The sequence below is a fragment of the Apium graveolens genome, chromosome 8 (assembly GCF_009905375.1).
Source record: "Apium graveolens cultivar Ventura chromosome 8, ASM990537v1, whole genome shotgun sequence".
NCBI lineage: Eukaryota > Viridiplantae > Streptophyta > Magnoliopsida > Apiales > Apiaceae > Apium > Apium graveolens.
Window position 1 is genome coordinate 93,678,998 of NC_133654.1, and position 16,966 is coordinate 93,695,963.

At 34.0% G+C, this 16,966-nt stretch overlaps 1 protein-coding gene and 1 pseudogene across 3 annotated transcripts; both read right to left on the bottom strand.

Annotated features, from left to right (window-relative positions):
* The window catches only part of LOC141679767 (uncharacterized), a 166,993-nt pseudogene that overhangs the window by 13,911 nt on the left and 136,116 nt on the right, over window positions 1-16,966 (bottom strand).
* Window positions 3,155-16,783, bottom strand: LOC141678471 (sphingosine kinase 2-like). Of its 3 annotated transcripts, none has more exons than XM_074484800.1 (10): window positions 16,404-16,783; window positions 14,710-14,784; window positions 14,483-14,583; window positions 8,025-8,097; window positions 6,177-6,263; window positions 5,988-6,065; window positions 5,726-5,796; window positions 4,856-5,155; window positions 4,001-4,123; window positions 3,155-3,446 (listed from the first exon to the last, which is right to left on the bottom strand). In XM_074484800.1, the coding sequence occupies exons 1-10, from the start codon at window positions 16,723-16,725 to the stop codon at window positions 3,255-3,257; spliced, it is 1,422 nt and encodes a 473-aa protein (XP_074340901.1). In that variant the 5' UTR covers window positions 16,726-16,783; the 3' UTR covers window positions 3,155-3,254. The 3 variants fall into 3 exon arrangements, with proteins under 3 accessions (XP_074340901.1, XP_074340900.1, XP_074340902.1); XM_074484799.1 differs by having other exon boundaries at window positions 14,659-14,784; XM_074484801.1 differs by lacking the exons at window positions 14,710-14,784; window positions 16,404-16,783 and having other exon boundaries at window positions 8,025-8,100.

Sequence of the window (16,966 nt, forward strand, 5' to 3'; positions counted from 1 at the left end):
TCAAAGCATCAACCATGCAGTGCAATTGCCCCAATGTTTGGAGTTTGATGGACTTCTGTTGAAATATAGGGCGCATGACGACCATAATCATGCCCAGAGCTTTCATCAGAACTATCTTCCTCATAAAAAATTCTATCATGATTGTGCAACATCTTTCCTCCTAGATGTAGATTTTGATTAGCCTCACCGTCTAGCGCTAATTTGTTGATGGAGGAATTCGGTAGCAAAAAAATTCGAGGTATGTCATCAAAATCAAGATCTATGACGGTGGTTTTTTGTTGAAAAAGTTGAATAGAGTGTGGTGGTTGTGTTTAGTGGTGGCTGAGATTTCTTTGGATTGGTGGTGGCTCCTTTGCACCCTTAACTTTCGACCCCTTGCAATTTTCCTACGTATCCATATTTATAGGAAATCAAGTCAACATAGTTCTTGAGGAACAAGAAACCTAATGGGCTTAGATTTCTCATCCCGAGGCCCAGTAGGAAACCTATAGGAAACTGTTTTCTACTAGCTTTAGAAATGTTTGTCGATGAGGCCTTACCACAAAGGCCTAAGGCTCGTCCACAGTTTCGAGACTTCGCAGATAGGGCATCTCCCCGGCTGAGGATAACCTTCCGATATCAGTTGTTTCTCTAGTCTGTGGACGAAGGTATAGCCATAGTTTATCCCAAATGTTGGACACATCTTGTTCCCCAAATAAGAAGCCCTTACCAGATTACAGGACAAGTGATTTCAAGTTTTGGGGTGCAAAGTGCAGGATACTCCGAATTCTCCCAACAAGGACACCCGTTGAATACAAAGATAGAGCTCCCAAAATACAAACCCGAATTTTACCCCACATCCCCAATGAAGACACCCGTTGACTACAGGAGGAGACCTACCATCCAGGCATGCCCAAGAGGTCTCTGACCCCGAATATCTTCTTCATGTGGTTGCACTACTGGAAGAAATTCTTCAATAGAGTACTTATAAAATATATTTAAGTAATAATCAAATAGCGTCCTCGTGAAACATTTAAAAAACTTTCACAAGTAGTATGTCAAAGTTCCATTCCGAGCCAAGTTGAATCTAAAGGCGCGCCATAACACTTCTGTATGATGACGCCACCCTTTGTTGTCAGCTTTTGACATTTTACTTTCATAATTGTAGGGTGCGCCTAATGTTTAGGGCGCCTTCAATCTATATTTTTAAAAAGCGCGCCCTTTACTTTTCACGAAAGAGGGCAAGGCTTATTTTTGTTTGGATCTTAGTGTGTTTGTCTTAATTTCATTTAATTAACCCGAATTTGATTCAAATAATTTTTTATTAAATTTTGGGCATAAAAAGTATTAAGTTCAATGTATTATAGGTTTTAAAAGATTAATATTTTATTCAAAAGATTTTGTTGAATTCGTTGGTATCAATATTTAGGACTTTTGGGATTTACTTGCCCCAAAAGCTTATATGCGATGTGTCCACACAAAATACCCGTCAGTTACATATGTCTAGAATATGGACTCTTGTAGCTGAACCCGGGATTTTTTGGTCTTTTCTTAGGTTTTTAATAAGTTAAATTAGATTTCTTACAAATATTTGTTCTGCCATAATTAATCATAAGCACAAGCCGTGAGAGCATCTCGGATGGTGATGGACCCTTAATTAAAAATGTATCAAATATACCATAATTATATATTTTAGATATTATGTAAAAAAATTATGGGATATAATGGTACATTTCTCTTAGCTAAAAGTTTACACAATCTCTCTGTATTGGCTATATATGTCGAACCTCTAACAACCTGTAATTAAATTTCACGTAATCTGTTAGCATATTTAAATCATACATTCTATTTATAACAATAATAACATATTATTTTTAAAATATAATTAATCATTATATTCAACTCCATTGATGTACATAACCTTACGGGTCCAGGAAATTTTTAGATAATCTCCATTTTAAATTATTTTAACTAACAATTTTAACAATACCGTTGGAGATGCTCTGAAACACACAAATTGCTTATTCGACTTTTTCTTTGATGCAAATTTGGAATACAACTTTTACATGTATAAAAGTTAATTTTTCATTTAACCATGTGATAAAAGTTCTAGCTTTATCAATTGATATTTACCTTTGTTGGCCAGAATTACATTTTTTCGATCTTTTATAGAATTTTTATTAATATTTTTACCACCCATTTTGCAAGAGTCGAATTGAAATATTTAAATTGTAATCGGGAAATCCTTGCATCTGCAATTAACTTTAATACTTGATTTTCAATACATTAATTCCAATACAAACATCTGTTGCTGATTTTCTCTCTTATTTTTTTTCACACACCTATTTCTTTCACTCTTTTCTTTGATAGTTGAACACACCTTGTCCTTGACAAGATTCAACATTTTGACATCCAGTAAAAGGGGCGAGAAGATACAGCCAGATGTTTTGATTTCTTTCTTTCATTCATATCATATTCTGTTATCGTTCATTCAAGTTTGGTTTATAAAGCCATCTAATTATCTCCCTACCCAGTTGCCAGCTATGTCGAGTGATCACTTAATATAGAATGCTGCTCGAATTAACTAACGAATTATGAGCCATAGTGTTGTTCGACAAATCTAATGGATCAAAAATTACTTTACAACTCATCGTGTACTGTCAGAAAGCAGGCGTCAGTTATCATATTTGTTTTACCTGGGTAAAGTGTTTGCTTCCGACTTTAAAGTACCTTATAAGCTATACAAATGCTCCTACAAGTCAAATTTGCATTAGTTCCGAGTAATTTTTGTTCAAATCTTTTTACTATCACCCAGAGACGGAGGCAAGGGTGGCCCAAACTCCAGTATAATCATTAAATTAGCATTAAAATTTGTCAAAAAAAATTTAAATATTTATATATTTAGTAGTAAATGAAAGTATTTTCAATTTTCACCCCCTCAAAAATATATAAGTTTTTGAATTTAGTACTAATATTAATGATATTTACAATAGTTATGAATTAAGATACATAAATTCAAGTATATATTGTACATTGAAATTATTAAAAATATTGTTTATTAATTTATTTAATATATAATAAATTAAAAAATATATTAATTATTCCGGAAAAAATTTCGCCACCCCGAACCCCGACTTCTGGCTCCGTCCCTGCTATCAGCTAACAAAACGCAGACTGCCAGAACCTTGAATGCTCATTCAGATGTTTCGCCACGTGGAAATTACAAAACCAATGCCACAACATGTCACATTTATTAAAATTTACAAAAAATTATACTAAATTGGGCTAAAAAGGGTAGCTAAACCTTGATCAACAGTAATTTGAAGCCTATCGTATGTCATCAGAGTCTTTTGCTTACATTTGTATGTTCCTTTCCCTCTAGCCAGGACTTCACCATCTGAGTCGATGATCCCTTCCTTGGATGGATCAGCAGTTTGCGAACCAGGTTCCAAGATGAAGGCCTTCACCTATAATTTGTGTCATATATAAAAACATATGATTAATATTACATTACCCACCACATCTTTCTTTTGGGCATTTCACACTCCTTGTGGGAAGTGAAAGGTATGTGTATATCTAACCCTCCAAGCGGGACATCATACTGTACGTTTAGTTTGGTATATTCTTTTAGGCCTTCATATTTGGCAGACTCGGAATATATTGTTCCCCTACACCCTCCTAGCTTTCTACTTATTTAAACATGCAAAGTTAGAATGAATATCAGAATATACCATTACAGTACGTGTGAGGCCAATTTTTACCACCTTTACTTTTGTCAAAAAGATTTACCCACTTCTCACAATATAAATTTGTTTATTTAGAAAAGATATGTTTGTCCATTGACATATATCTACAGCACAGCTAACTTCTCAAGGATTTCAACTTTTGATGTCAGGCAATAAAATATTATGCGGTACAGAATAAAATATTATGCAGTATAGTGTCATAACACTGATACATAATAAGTATTTATTGAATTATCGGGCTGTTCAATGCTTACTAGTCTTAACAATAAACTCACCTTGAGGTACAACACATCAGGTGATTTGACATGGTTGCCATTGTTCAATTCAATCATTAAAGCGAGCAAGGATAACTTGGAGCAAGTTCTCATTATGATAAGGTCCAGATATCCATCTGCAAACTGCAGATAAAGCAGCAAAAGTAAGTTACCAAGTACTGTGTATAACAATTAAGAGAACCACCAAAAGTTTTTAAAAAGAAAGTTTTGATGAAAATTGGTAATAAAACAGAGTCCAGCAAGTGTGTTGTAAGATCTCTATCATATCAACAGGAATAACTCAAAAGGAAAGGTTTTAATTTGGAGAATTATATAAGCTTTAGAGGTCCAGGATTGTTTTTAATTGACTAGGCTAGAATTGCAACTCTAGAATTTTCAAACCAAATTATTAGGATGTAAAAGATGTAAAAATAAGTACGGCAAACAATTCCCTCTATTTCGCACATCCAACAACCCTTGAAGATAGGCATACCAATTTTGGAAAGTAAAATTAAATTGCAGCTTAAAATTGATTCTTCAAGCTAATTGATATCAAATTTTAGCATATTCAAGATTTTTATATACGATGAGCTTAAATTCAGTAATGATCGAGAACATAAATGTAACTATACACACAACCATGTCTTCAATGACGCTCTAACCCTTGACCTCCTGTTACCAAGAAAAGAAGGGTATCAACCGAACTACAATGCAGGGATTATACTGTAAACTTATAACCCATATAAACATATGATATAACATTAGAATCATGATGCAAATACAAACAAATAAAATAAAGAGCATCTTAATTGTTAAATATAACAAGAACAAGCAAAGTGAAAAAGTAATCAATATCAACCAGGAAAAAAAAATAACCTTGGCATCAGGAGCTGCCATGGTATCTTCACTACCCCAAGGTACATTGTGAAGCCAGACTGAAACAAAAGGGCCATCAATCTTTCTCCACTTTAAATTTTGCAGGTTAACAATCGACTGTCGATATCCATGTTGTTGAATCTTAATTGGCAACTCATTATTTGGACCGAGAGTACAAAAGTCACCAGAACATTCAACATTTTGCCTTCTTAGTTTATCACCGAATGCTTCATAGCCAGGTGCCGGTACAAAATATACATGGCCATTATATGTACGCAAATGAAATATTCGTAGAAGAGCCTGTAAAATCACTAGTATTGATTGGACAAACTTAACCTTGAAACATATACCAACTAACTTTTAAAATATCATTTTTGGACACCCTCAAACCATGAGTGTATTTCATGCTATCAAGGATGACTATAACACCTAGTCTTGTAACACTTGCCATTTCAATATGATAATTTCAAATTATGCCAAAGTGACTCTTATGACAGCAGATAGGAAAACACTTGCACCAGAATGCATGATAATACCAGTTATACTTTCACTATGACAGAGAAGTATTAAAATAGAATTGGTCGTTGTTCATTAGAATCAAAACCACTTCCATTTTTTTTGTCAAAAAGTAAAACATTTATTTAAACTTCCAAATCGTCATACAAAAATGGATTAAAGTATTGATAGACATCCCCACCGCTCCAGCTACGATCAGCTACTGAACTCGTGTGTCTCGCTATTTCATGAACCACCTTGTTCGCAGATCGTTTAACAAAGTTTAAAACCACATTGTGTTGTTTAACACCACTTCCATTTTAAAACTAAGAAAATGAAATATCAGAATAACATTGAAGTTACTGAACTTCTTACGTAGAAATCCATCCGTGCACTCCCCATCCATCTAAATCTTTCTGACTCGATGTCAATATCAGCTACCAAACCTGAAAACAGGTAATTATGGATCTAAGGTACAATAAACAATATTATTTGTGGTATTATTTAACAGTTTTACTATAAAGGCATGAAGTCATCAGAAGAGAACCATCAAAAGAAAGTGGTAGCGTGATAAAGAGCACAAACTGCGCCCAAACTAAAATTTAATAGTAAAGCTTAATGTCTTATGTGTTTGTACCCCAAGCAAGCATCAAGACACTATAAAATCTGGCCTCCCCTTGCAAGATAGTTGCTACATCCAATGAACGCTTATGTCCTGTTGATAATAGAACCAGATTAAATATTAATTTTAATGAATATAATAATGAAAATTCATCACAATATATATCCATAATATCTATCAAAAAATAGCATGACCATTTGCAACCTCTAATAATAGCAAGAACTGCGCAAAGGGCTGTACAGGGTTGACCAACTGTATCCAGAAGAGATTTTGCCATACCATTTCCTGTTCCTGCATTCAAAACATTGCACGTGTAAAAACCTTTAATAAAGAAGCATCACCTTCAATATTGGAAATTACATGGAGATATTTCAGTTTGATGCAAGTTTAACTGCTAACTTATTAGTTCCTTAAAGTACAAGATTTAACAACACTATGAACATGCTGGAATAAATAAACTCAAGTCAATCTGGCATAATCGGAGTAACAAATTACTGTGTTACAATTTAAAACAATCTTACCAACCTAGTAAGTAGACTACTGCAAGTTATAAATAGATAAATAAATAAATAGGTAAAACATAAGCATTGATATTATCCTGAGATTCTATCAGCTTAAAAGTTTTACAGAAGATAGTGCTTTAACCGTAATTATGTTGTAAATGGAAATCAGCCCAGCTGGGACATAAAAATAAAAAGAGAGTATAAGATCAAACTGAAACATCAAAGAGGCAAATTCAATAATAATTCCAGAACAATGACATGATAATAATCGGAAATGTACAAATTAGAAGAAACAAAGAATCGCTACACAAATAAATAATCTGACAAGTTCAGAGAAGTTAAAATACTATGGTAGCAGAAGTAGATGAGGAAGAAGCTTATGATGTCATGTGAAAAGCAAAGCATTTATTGGGAGTCCTTGTCTGTCGGAAGTAATAAAGCACATACTATACAGATTGTGATCTAAGAGAACCACACTTACTTAAACATCCACTTAAATCCTTTTAACGTCAACCCCAAAGTTCCGACACTTGTTACTTTACTCACTATTTGCCGTTTAAACTTTTTAAATCTTTACCTTATTCTGGTTAATATATAGTTAAGTAGCATCACAATGTAAGATGAGTGAGAATTGTGACAGGGTATCTGACCCAGCATGTTGTGGAAAATACTTTAAGAAAAAATTATATATTGAATATAGACTTACTCTCCGGCTAAAGGAAAAATCCTAAAAAATCATTCATTTTAATTTTTATCTTAGAACCTTTTTCAGTTACTCAAAAACTCTTAACACTCCACTTATTAGGAAGGAACACAATGCGGACAAACGGAATGAATTCTGTTGCACATTGTAAACATTATTCATAATTTACATTACTTACTCCATTTAAACTAAAGCCCAATCCCACCAATTTACAGATAATTGCTCTTTCCATCAGGGCACTCATATCATTCATACACTTAATCTTAATAGTTTAACACTAAAAAAATTTAATAATTAAATTTTATCTATCAAATAAATAATGTGTTTTCTGGTCCAAAATTAACAGATTACTTTTAGGTCCAAACAAATCATCAATCCAAAAACTATATATCATTCCTCTCTGCGGTCTTCCAGCTCTTGTCCTCTTCTCTTACTCGGACAAAGTTTCTTTCAATAGAAATATCACAATTTTTTTCATCTATTTTCATTTTGTTGTGGCACAATTATAAGTGTAGGATGTTAAAAATTGTTAATCACGTAGTACTGTGAGGACAAACAGTAGTATTAAATATGACAATCTTACTGAATCTAAGGGTCAACTAGACTATTTATTTCAGACGTCTCTAGTAAAACGCCAGTATAGTTAGAATATAACAAAAGCAGTCACCATGGTAAACTACAAGGTTTATTTGTTTTAGCTTATCTCTTGCAGTATAATGTGACAACATATCTTTGTACACAAAGTATTTCCACACACGACAAACTGAAAGTAAACGAGGGAAGGGGGGGGGGGGCGAGAGGGAGAGAGCTGAAGATAAGAAAATCCTACTAAATAATACTACAAACCTGCAGGTACTACTCCAAGAGGCATCTTCATTGCTGACTCCCAATCTTCCCTCTCCATAAGTCCATTTACAACCTACTAAAAAGGACAACCCATAAAGGGAAGAGAGAAAAGTTATGACCATGTGGTAACTTGTGCAAATTAACAAGAAAAAAACAAGACAATACAGAAGTTCCTCCCTTTACAAACATAAAGAGTTCCAGCATCGACGAGTTCATGTCATGTCATACATGTAAGTTGTAACCATCCTCATGTATATGTGCAAACAACCTACTTATTCATGTTTTAATTTTAAATATTAAATTATTAATCTAGTTTCAAGTTTACCCTGTCGATAATTTCCTAAAATTAAATGCAGAATCAGCCCAAAAGAATGAACTTCTAGGGGTAAACTTTTATAAACTAATACAGAACTTGTCCCTATAACGTCACTAGTCTTATGCTTCACTATTGCAAAAGGCTGGCAACTTTAAAATGCTTGAATCATTGAAACATAATCGACACAGGTATAAGTGTATTTGTTTTGTGTTATTTGACTATGAAGATTTTAAAATTCAGATAAATGGTAATTGAACCAAAAAGGGGGTAGTGCCCTATTATCTGAAAATTTATTTTTCTTTTTTGCTAAATATTATAATATATAACTTATTCTCCAAAATTTACTTGTTTACCAAGTTTTAGGATCTCTCGTTATTTGATAAATACTTGAATATTTAAATTGAGTATTTTAAGATAAATCTGCAGATTAATGAGTGTTTGTCCTGATTTTCTGGGGGGATAGGTTTTGATTCCTTGTTCTAGACTCTGTCCTACTCCTGCATCATCCTCTAAACCAGAAATCTTAAAGTCGAATAGATTTAGAACTAAAAAAACTACAAAATAGTAGACCACATCTAATAACCAATTGTATATTGTATGTAGCAAAAATATAACACATTTACAAATTTGTTTCTTCTAACATGCAAGTAATAATTTTCACTATGAATTGATGATTAAAGTTCAAAAGTTTTATCTATATTGTAGGAACACACACAAAGTCCTTATCTTTGGACTACATCCCTGGCAACAAGGAAAAGCAAAAGCCATAGGTGGCCCTCAACCTGCAGGTTGCATGGCCGCACTCGGCCCACCGGAATGAGGGGATCCAAAAATATAATATTGTTCTTTATATTTATATATAAGTGTAAGTATGTGTAAGATACTGATGCCAATTTCATATTCACAAATTTAACATCTCTTCACTTGCAATATTGTTAATTATATCTTTTAAAATGATCGTTGACAACCTTAATTTGTTGAACTAGTTTCATTATATAAGTTCACATCGTCTAATGACTTTAAGATTATGGTAAATATGTTTATGAGAGTCTCAATTTTTATTTCTATAACTCACAGTAGCTACTAGAAAAGATAACGTTAAGAGCTTATATGTTTATAAGCTTAACATTTACGCATATTCGCAAATACATGGAAAATTGTAGGTTGGTTGTGTGCTGATTCTTTTAATTCAAAACCCAAAGAACTATAGGTTTCTTTCCAATACTTTGAACAATTTTTAAAAAGGGGCCCTTAAAATATTTGGCCTTAAAATGTCCAGGACCGTCCCTGCCAAAAGCAAAAGCTTTCGCGAGTCAGCACAACTTTAGAAGTTAAAAACATAATTGGACAAAACTGCGCAGAAGCTAATTCACACCCGTGACTTTAATCCCCTCTTGGGACTTGGCTGGAGAAATTTTCAAAGAAAAGTAAAGTCATAATTCTTGGTCAAAAGAAAAGGGATCGTTCCTAATTCTTTTCACCTCTTTTTGATCTCTTTCTTATACAAATGACAACCAAGGTAGTGCTAAGGAGTATTGTAAGGCAAAGTAGTACTACTACTACGTGCACCAACAAATCATGATCTTTTGGGAGTCTCTGGTGGGCTTGTTGTTTACCCAAGTTGGTTGCATTTGGGTGGGACAGTAGGTTTCGGCTTATTTCGAACTCGAAATCGGGACTTCGTTGCCGGAGTTGTCACATATGGTATCAGAGCCGATTCTCAAAAGTTTGATGCATCACGTTGTCGGAGGTGGGGACACGAAGGCTGGTGGTATTTTCTTCTGATGGACAGAGATTCGGAGTTGAGAACAAGAAGTCAGCCAGTATTTTACCGCAATGGCTAGAGAGGAACGATCCAGACCTGTGGGTTATCTGTTCAGGCTTGACGAAGATGTCAAGAGGAGTTTAAGTTGGGGAGTTTGTAATACCTCAGTTCCATATTAATAAAATTTGGGATTTCTGTTCACGATCACTTTATAGGGCGAAGTACTAGTACTATGTACAACAACAAATCATGATCTTTTGGGGGCTTGTGGTGGGCTTTTTGTTTACCCAAGTTGGCTGCATTTGGGCCCGTAGACTTCAGCTTTTTTCGGACTCAGAATGAGACTTCACCCGGTTTCGAGAAAGGCTCGAGGTTTTGATCCGGGTTGTCACACATATTGTTATAGTAATTTATGCTTGTAATATCATTTCCAACCTCCAATTCAAGAATAGTGCACAACTTTAATAATTCTTGAGTAAAGATGTGTGGTGTGGAACAAAGGAAAAAGATTTCCTTGAATTATTGCTTGATATCAATCATCATTCTTCCTATATTGTAAATTTCTCCTATGAGTTCATCGCTACCAAACATGAACTCTAACATAATCAGAGTTCTAAATACTCTACAGTTACCGGTTAAATCTCTTTCCTAATATAAAATATATAGTGTTTTTCCCCAAGTCATATGATGCAGGACGAAATATGAAAACGTTTAAAGCAATAATAAGCAATGAATGATACGGTTCCCAAGAATAAAATCAATATTATTCCCAAGAAAAAATGTAAAATCAAAGCTTCCTAATAATGTGGGGATTACAATGTTTATATACGAATTAGAAACCCCTCATAAAATAACTTAATGAAGTAAGCCTTACAAAATAATTGGGCTTTATTGTAAATATACTACTTATTTAATAAACTTCTAAGCCCGCATATAAAACAAATAGATAAATATTATTTATCTATATACTAAAAATATATAAACTAATTAATAACAAATAGATTAATTCTTTATTTTCGTTGCTAATCAGTCTCCCCTTGTTTGGCAGAACTCGACCACGAGTTTTGTAAAAGTCAAAAACCATGCAAGCATGGTGCCACGAAGAAGTTCATGAAAAATGGTCGAGGTGCAAAAACCTTTGAAAACCGACAAGCAAAAGAAGGAAGCTTAGACAAGGACTCTGAAATTTTAAAGTCGATATGCTCAACCTCAAAAATATCATCAACTACTTGCTTGTCTTGAACAATTGAAACTTGCTCTACATAAGATTATCCATCAACATTTTTGACATCATGTTCGATGCAACTCAAAGAATCTAGCACGATGACATGAGATTCTCTAAATGCACAAGACATTCTACTTCATATCTGAGAGTCTTAAGAGTCCTCTTTGCATTTTCTACTGCTTGGTTTAGTTCCTCATCTGCACGTTTGCACCTTTCTTTACTCAGTCGATATGCTCAACCTCAATAATATCATCAACTACTTGCTTTTCTTGAACAACTGAAACTTGCTCTACATAAGATTCTCCATCAACATTTTTGACATCATGTTCCATGCAACTCAAGGAATCTAGCACGATGACATGAGATTCTCCAAATGCACAAGACGTTCTACTTCATATCTGAGAGTCTTAAGAGTCCTCTTTGCATTTTCTACTGCTTGGTTTAGTTCCTCATCTGCACGTTTGCACCTTTCTTTACTCATCCCAATTTTGTACCTCTTTTCCAATCTCTTAAGTTCATTGTATTGATTATCTAACCCCTTCAACGTAAGCTCATATTGAAGTAGCCAACGTTCACGCAGCCAAGCATTGACTTCATTGTAACTCATGTCGTTTCACCTTTAAGGAAATAGATATTATCTTCCGCAATATCACTTTGACGCTTGATGTGAGCAAACACGTGTTTACAACATAGAACCAAATGCAAATATCTGAAGTTTAAGAACTATATCAAATAAAAAAGGAGCATATACTGAAATGTCAAAAATCAGAAACTTCCATTGTAAAACTGAAGTCCGGGACTGTTTGGAAAGATTCTGCAGAAATCAGGAACTCTTTTATAATTTATGAAACTGTAAGGCGTTGAACAGTAAATCCTTTAAAGTTCAGGGGCTGAACTGCCAAATGATAAAGTTTAGGGGACTACTTTGCAGTTTTCAGGAACCTCAAGGCACCAAAATGTATATTTGCAGTGTACATAAAGATATATATTAGGGTTGGCCTTTTTCCTTTTCTTATCCATACACCAGCAGCAATACAGTAACAGCAGCCACGACAGACTAGCCACTTAAGATGTGAAAACCAGCTACTTAGAGCATCTCCAATAAGGGGTTGTCAAGCTAGTTGCCAACTTTGCCAAATAATCATATATATTAATATTTTATTTTCACTCAACTTTATATCAACTTGGCAACATTCTACTCCAATAGTTAGCAACCTTTAATTGTTGCCTATGTGGTCCCTTAAATTAAATGGTAAATGACTCGTAAACTAAAAAAGGTATTATTGATATAAACTTTTTGTATATGTATTTTAACCATTTTAGGAAGTTGCCAAGTTTTGGCAACCTTGATAGGCAACCTCTTGGCAACCATACAACTCCAATAGGTTGGCAACCAAGGGTGCCATGCCACATAAGATTTGGCAACCTCTATTGGAGATGCTCTTACAGCGGCAAATAAACACCTTTGGGCTCTGGAAACAGGCTGGTGGCAGGGAACTTTGACAGCACACAGATTCTGCTTCCTCTCTTCTTCTCGCTGTGGACTAAAGATGCAACCCGTTCTGTTAAACTGCAATTTGCTTTGTTGATGAAATAATACGTAATTAGGGTTCGTGTATGAGTTGGGTCGGGTACGATTTAGGAATTAATGATTTAGGTTATTAGGGTTCTAATTGGTGAATTAGGGCAACGATTTGGTGGCTTTTCAGGTGGGTACAACAGTATTGTGCTGGTAGGTTGTGTATGGTGGTTTGAGGGTAGGGTTTGTGGTAGATGAGGCTCACCAACGCGAATGAACAGTGAGTTGCTTGAATAGTAAACGCGATGAACAATAATAAAATTGGAAATTAGGTTCTGATACCAACTGATGCAGAACGGTATATGAAAACAGTGTTTAAAGCATTAATAAGCAATTAATTATACGATTCCCAAGAATAAAATCAATATTATTCCCAAGAAAAATGTATAATCAAAACTTCCTAATAATGCGGGGATTACAATGCGTATACATGAATTAGAAACCCTAATAAATCATTTAATGGACTAAGGCTCGTAAATAATTGGGCTTTATTATAAATAAACTACTTATTTAATAAATTTCTAACTCTAAATATACAACATATAGATAAATATATTATTTATCTCTACCCTTCTTTTCAAGTAGATAATACAAAAAGCCAATTCAAACATCTACTTACCAAACAGTTTTATTCGGAACAGTTAAATTCAATCAGCTAGTCAAAACAACTATTTCAAACGCTAACAGCTAATTGCCAAACAGGGCCCAACTCTTTATAGGATTACTGTTAGCGCACTGGACAAAAGATCAGCAAGTTTTCTCGATGGACAAATCAGATATCATTCGTTCAAGCTATTATACACGTGTATATTTTAGTTAATGCAGATATGTAGAGGTGTGTTAATAAACTCCAAATCTTATTTTTAAATATGGTGACTGACAATGACAGTAGTGTGGAAAATTAACTTGCATAGTGACTTTTGAATACAACACTCACATATACACACCCTGCAAATAATGTCTTTACAGAATCAAGGGATCACAAGACCAACCGTATCAATCACAAATCACATGCTCACAACTACTGAGCAAATAGTATACCTAGATTGTTTAATAGTCTCAAGTACGGGTTAGAACTAAGCTTATCTGTTCTATATTAAATAACATATGAAACCCATTTCCATTTTCTAATTGTCTATATAATATCAATTTCAGATATAATTTTAACTGATATTTGACTACTAGTGGATATGATACTCGAATGTAGGTGATGAACATAAAAAACAGTTTTATAGGTCAAAAGATATAGATATCTCCAGTTCGCTTTTTATTCGATTAATCAATGCTTTCATAATCTGTCATGCATACTCCAACACCAAAGCTTCAGTGGACAATTGGAATCCTGACATAAAAAATATAATATCGCTTACATGTGTTCTCATTTTTGCCTTCTCTATTTCTACAAACGTAAAGAAGGAAAATGCAACTTCTCACGCAATATTTCCCGAATCAAAGTATAAATTGACGGCAGTAAGTTACTTCTACGGAGGGCAAACCACTGTTTCTCAAATTTAGTGTTTGTGCTCCAAAAAGTAGTAATGACTAGATGAAATATTGAGGAGAAAAAACAAACCTCAACCAATACTCCGTCCCCGCTGACACAAACAATTCCATCATATATCGACAAATCAATTGTACTAGCAATTTCCTTTGCGTGAAGCTGGTGCCTTGTCTCTGTGAAAAACAAGCTTTAAAAACTATTAATGAAATAGGGACTGTACTAATAACTGGAAGATGGTCGAACCCAACCTTTCATCGTAAATAGAATATTAGCATCGTCGAGTAATGGTTTTACATCACCAGCAAAGATCTTTAAAGCAGATTTCCTTCCTCCAAATGGATTTACAAGTATAAGCAGCTTTTTTGGCCGTCCTTCTATAAGAGGAAAGAGAGACAAGAAATAAACAACCAAGCAATAGCAAATAAGCATTAGAACTACGGGGACATTTGTAGTGTGCACAAGTAAGTGCTCGTGAGGAGTAATGGACACATTGAATAATGCAACAGAACCATGTTACAGTTGAACTGCAGAGTCACCTAGAAAAAACTCTCTTAAGGCAACAATAACAAAAATTCCTTTTCTTTTCTTACTTGTACTAAGATAAATAATTAATATTGATAAATGAGAACAAAAGAGTGAAAATCACATAACAGGAATACTGAAAGAATTCTACCTAACCCAAGTACCCAACAATCAAAAGAATAGCAAACTGTGAACCCTAATGTTTTTCTCCGCTTACAGAAGTGGCTCATTATTTGGAGACCAGAAAAACAGGCAGAATATGAGTTGGCACCCCAAAATAGGAAGCGCTGAATATTTGTTGAGTTATGTAGGATCGATTAGGCAGAACATAGCGTGATAGATTCCAGAATAAGTTCCAATACATTATAGCAATCACTTTTAAAGTCTAATTCTCCATGACTTGCAAATAATGACTATCCAGTCCAAACAAATCAGAAGCACTCCTGATAGATAAAGACAACTAGAGACATTTTACAAAAGCAAAATTAAAATAACAAAATAGAAACAATAGCGTTGATGGAATCACTATAACAAAACATTGAACTAAACACGCCATTAAGAGGGCAAATTTACAGATCCCCAAGAATGAACATAATCCCTCGGTCCATCAGACTTAAAAATTGTCCACGATACAGAAACTTTTTCCTTTTTTTGTTTAATAAACTTTGATATTTACCAATTAAGAATTTTTTTCGCATATAACAATTTGGTAAATAACATTCACTATTTGGTAACATTTCCAATAACTAATTGGACCGCAGAGATGTGGCCGATCTATATGCGACAGAGTAATTATGTACATAAACCAAAGTAAAAGTACCCATCATGATATCCACTATCAAGATATGGTCCAAGGAATATGTGTGTGCAGAAATAATATTATATTAAAGATGATCTATCATGTAAAAAAATTTAAACTTCACCACAGAGTATAAAAATCGTGTTTACCTAAAAACCAAGGCATGGCAAAAGTTTATTATACAACTATAACAATAACAATCGCATAATATAAACTCCGGAACACTCATTACTTCCCTAAAAACTCAAATTACAAACATATATACACAAAATAAATACACAAAATAAATTTCACCTAATAACAAAAAAATCACTAAATACACAGATAGAATGGTTGTACAACCAAAAAAGGGTACAAACAAGATAAACTGTTTTATGCTAAACAAAATTCACTATGTACGCGAATACGGTGATCTCATCCTATGATCGAAAGGGAGGAATGTAGTTTATAATTCACTTTCGATACAAACAAAATGAACTCGTAAATTTGGCTAAAACTCACTAAATACAAAAATGAGATTATCGTAAAATCGAGACCTTTAGTCCAAACTATACAATTACACGATCAACTAATTATATATACGCGGACTATAACTCACTAAAATGTTACATCCAAAATCCACATTTGGATAAATATCAACAACAATTACAACACACTTGGAGGCAAAATTACCTAGAGAATCGAGCTTTTGTCGAATCATATTAGACCAAAGCTGTAACGAAGATTCGGAGAGAGGTTCGAACACGAAACTCTTTCGAATAGGATCAGTTTTATTATCTCCAATACAACAGGAAGCATCGGATTTATCAACAATTGTCTTGAGGAATATTCTGGAACCTTGAATGGAAAAACCTAGAACTTCTTTCTCGATAGTTAAACTCCGGTGACAACCGCCGTCGTTCCAGGAGAGTTTTCCGGCGTATGTTAGGGTTAGGGTTGTGGTGATGCCGTCGATTTTTACGAGGTCGGAGATTGTTTCTCGGTTTTGATCCATTTCATTAGGGGGAGCTATTTTTTGTTAGTGAGTTTAATTAATCGTTAATTAATTGCTTGGGTACTGCTCGATAAAATAGTTTATGTTGTGTACTGTACGGTGTTTATATTTCGAAAATGTTACTAATTCGGCTGACATTACTGGGATAATTGACCCATTTTTTATAAATCGTCGATAAATCGCTTCAAATTAGTTAAAAATATTTGCTTGATTTAAACATTTTCAATAAATTACTCAATTT

Excerpts from the sequence above, each read along its gene's own strand:
- LOC141678471 (XM_074484799.1), bottom strand. The coding sequence starts at position 16,725 with ATGGATCAAAACCGAGAAACAATCTCCGACCTCGTAAAAATCGACGGC. Across the intron at positions 6,264-8,024 it reads TCTTGGAGTAGTACCTGCAG|GAACAGGAAATGGTATGGCA; the intron begins GTTTGTAGTATT and ends TTTTGAATGCAG. Across the intron at positions 3,447-4,000 it reads CTGATGTGTTGTACCTCAAG|GTGAAGGCCTTCATCTTGGA; the intron begins GTGAGTTTATTG and ends CACAAATTATAG.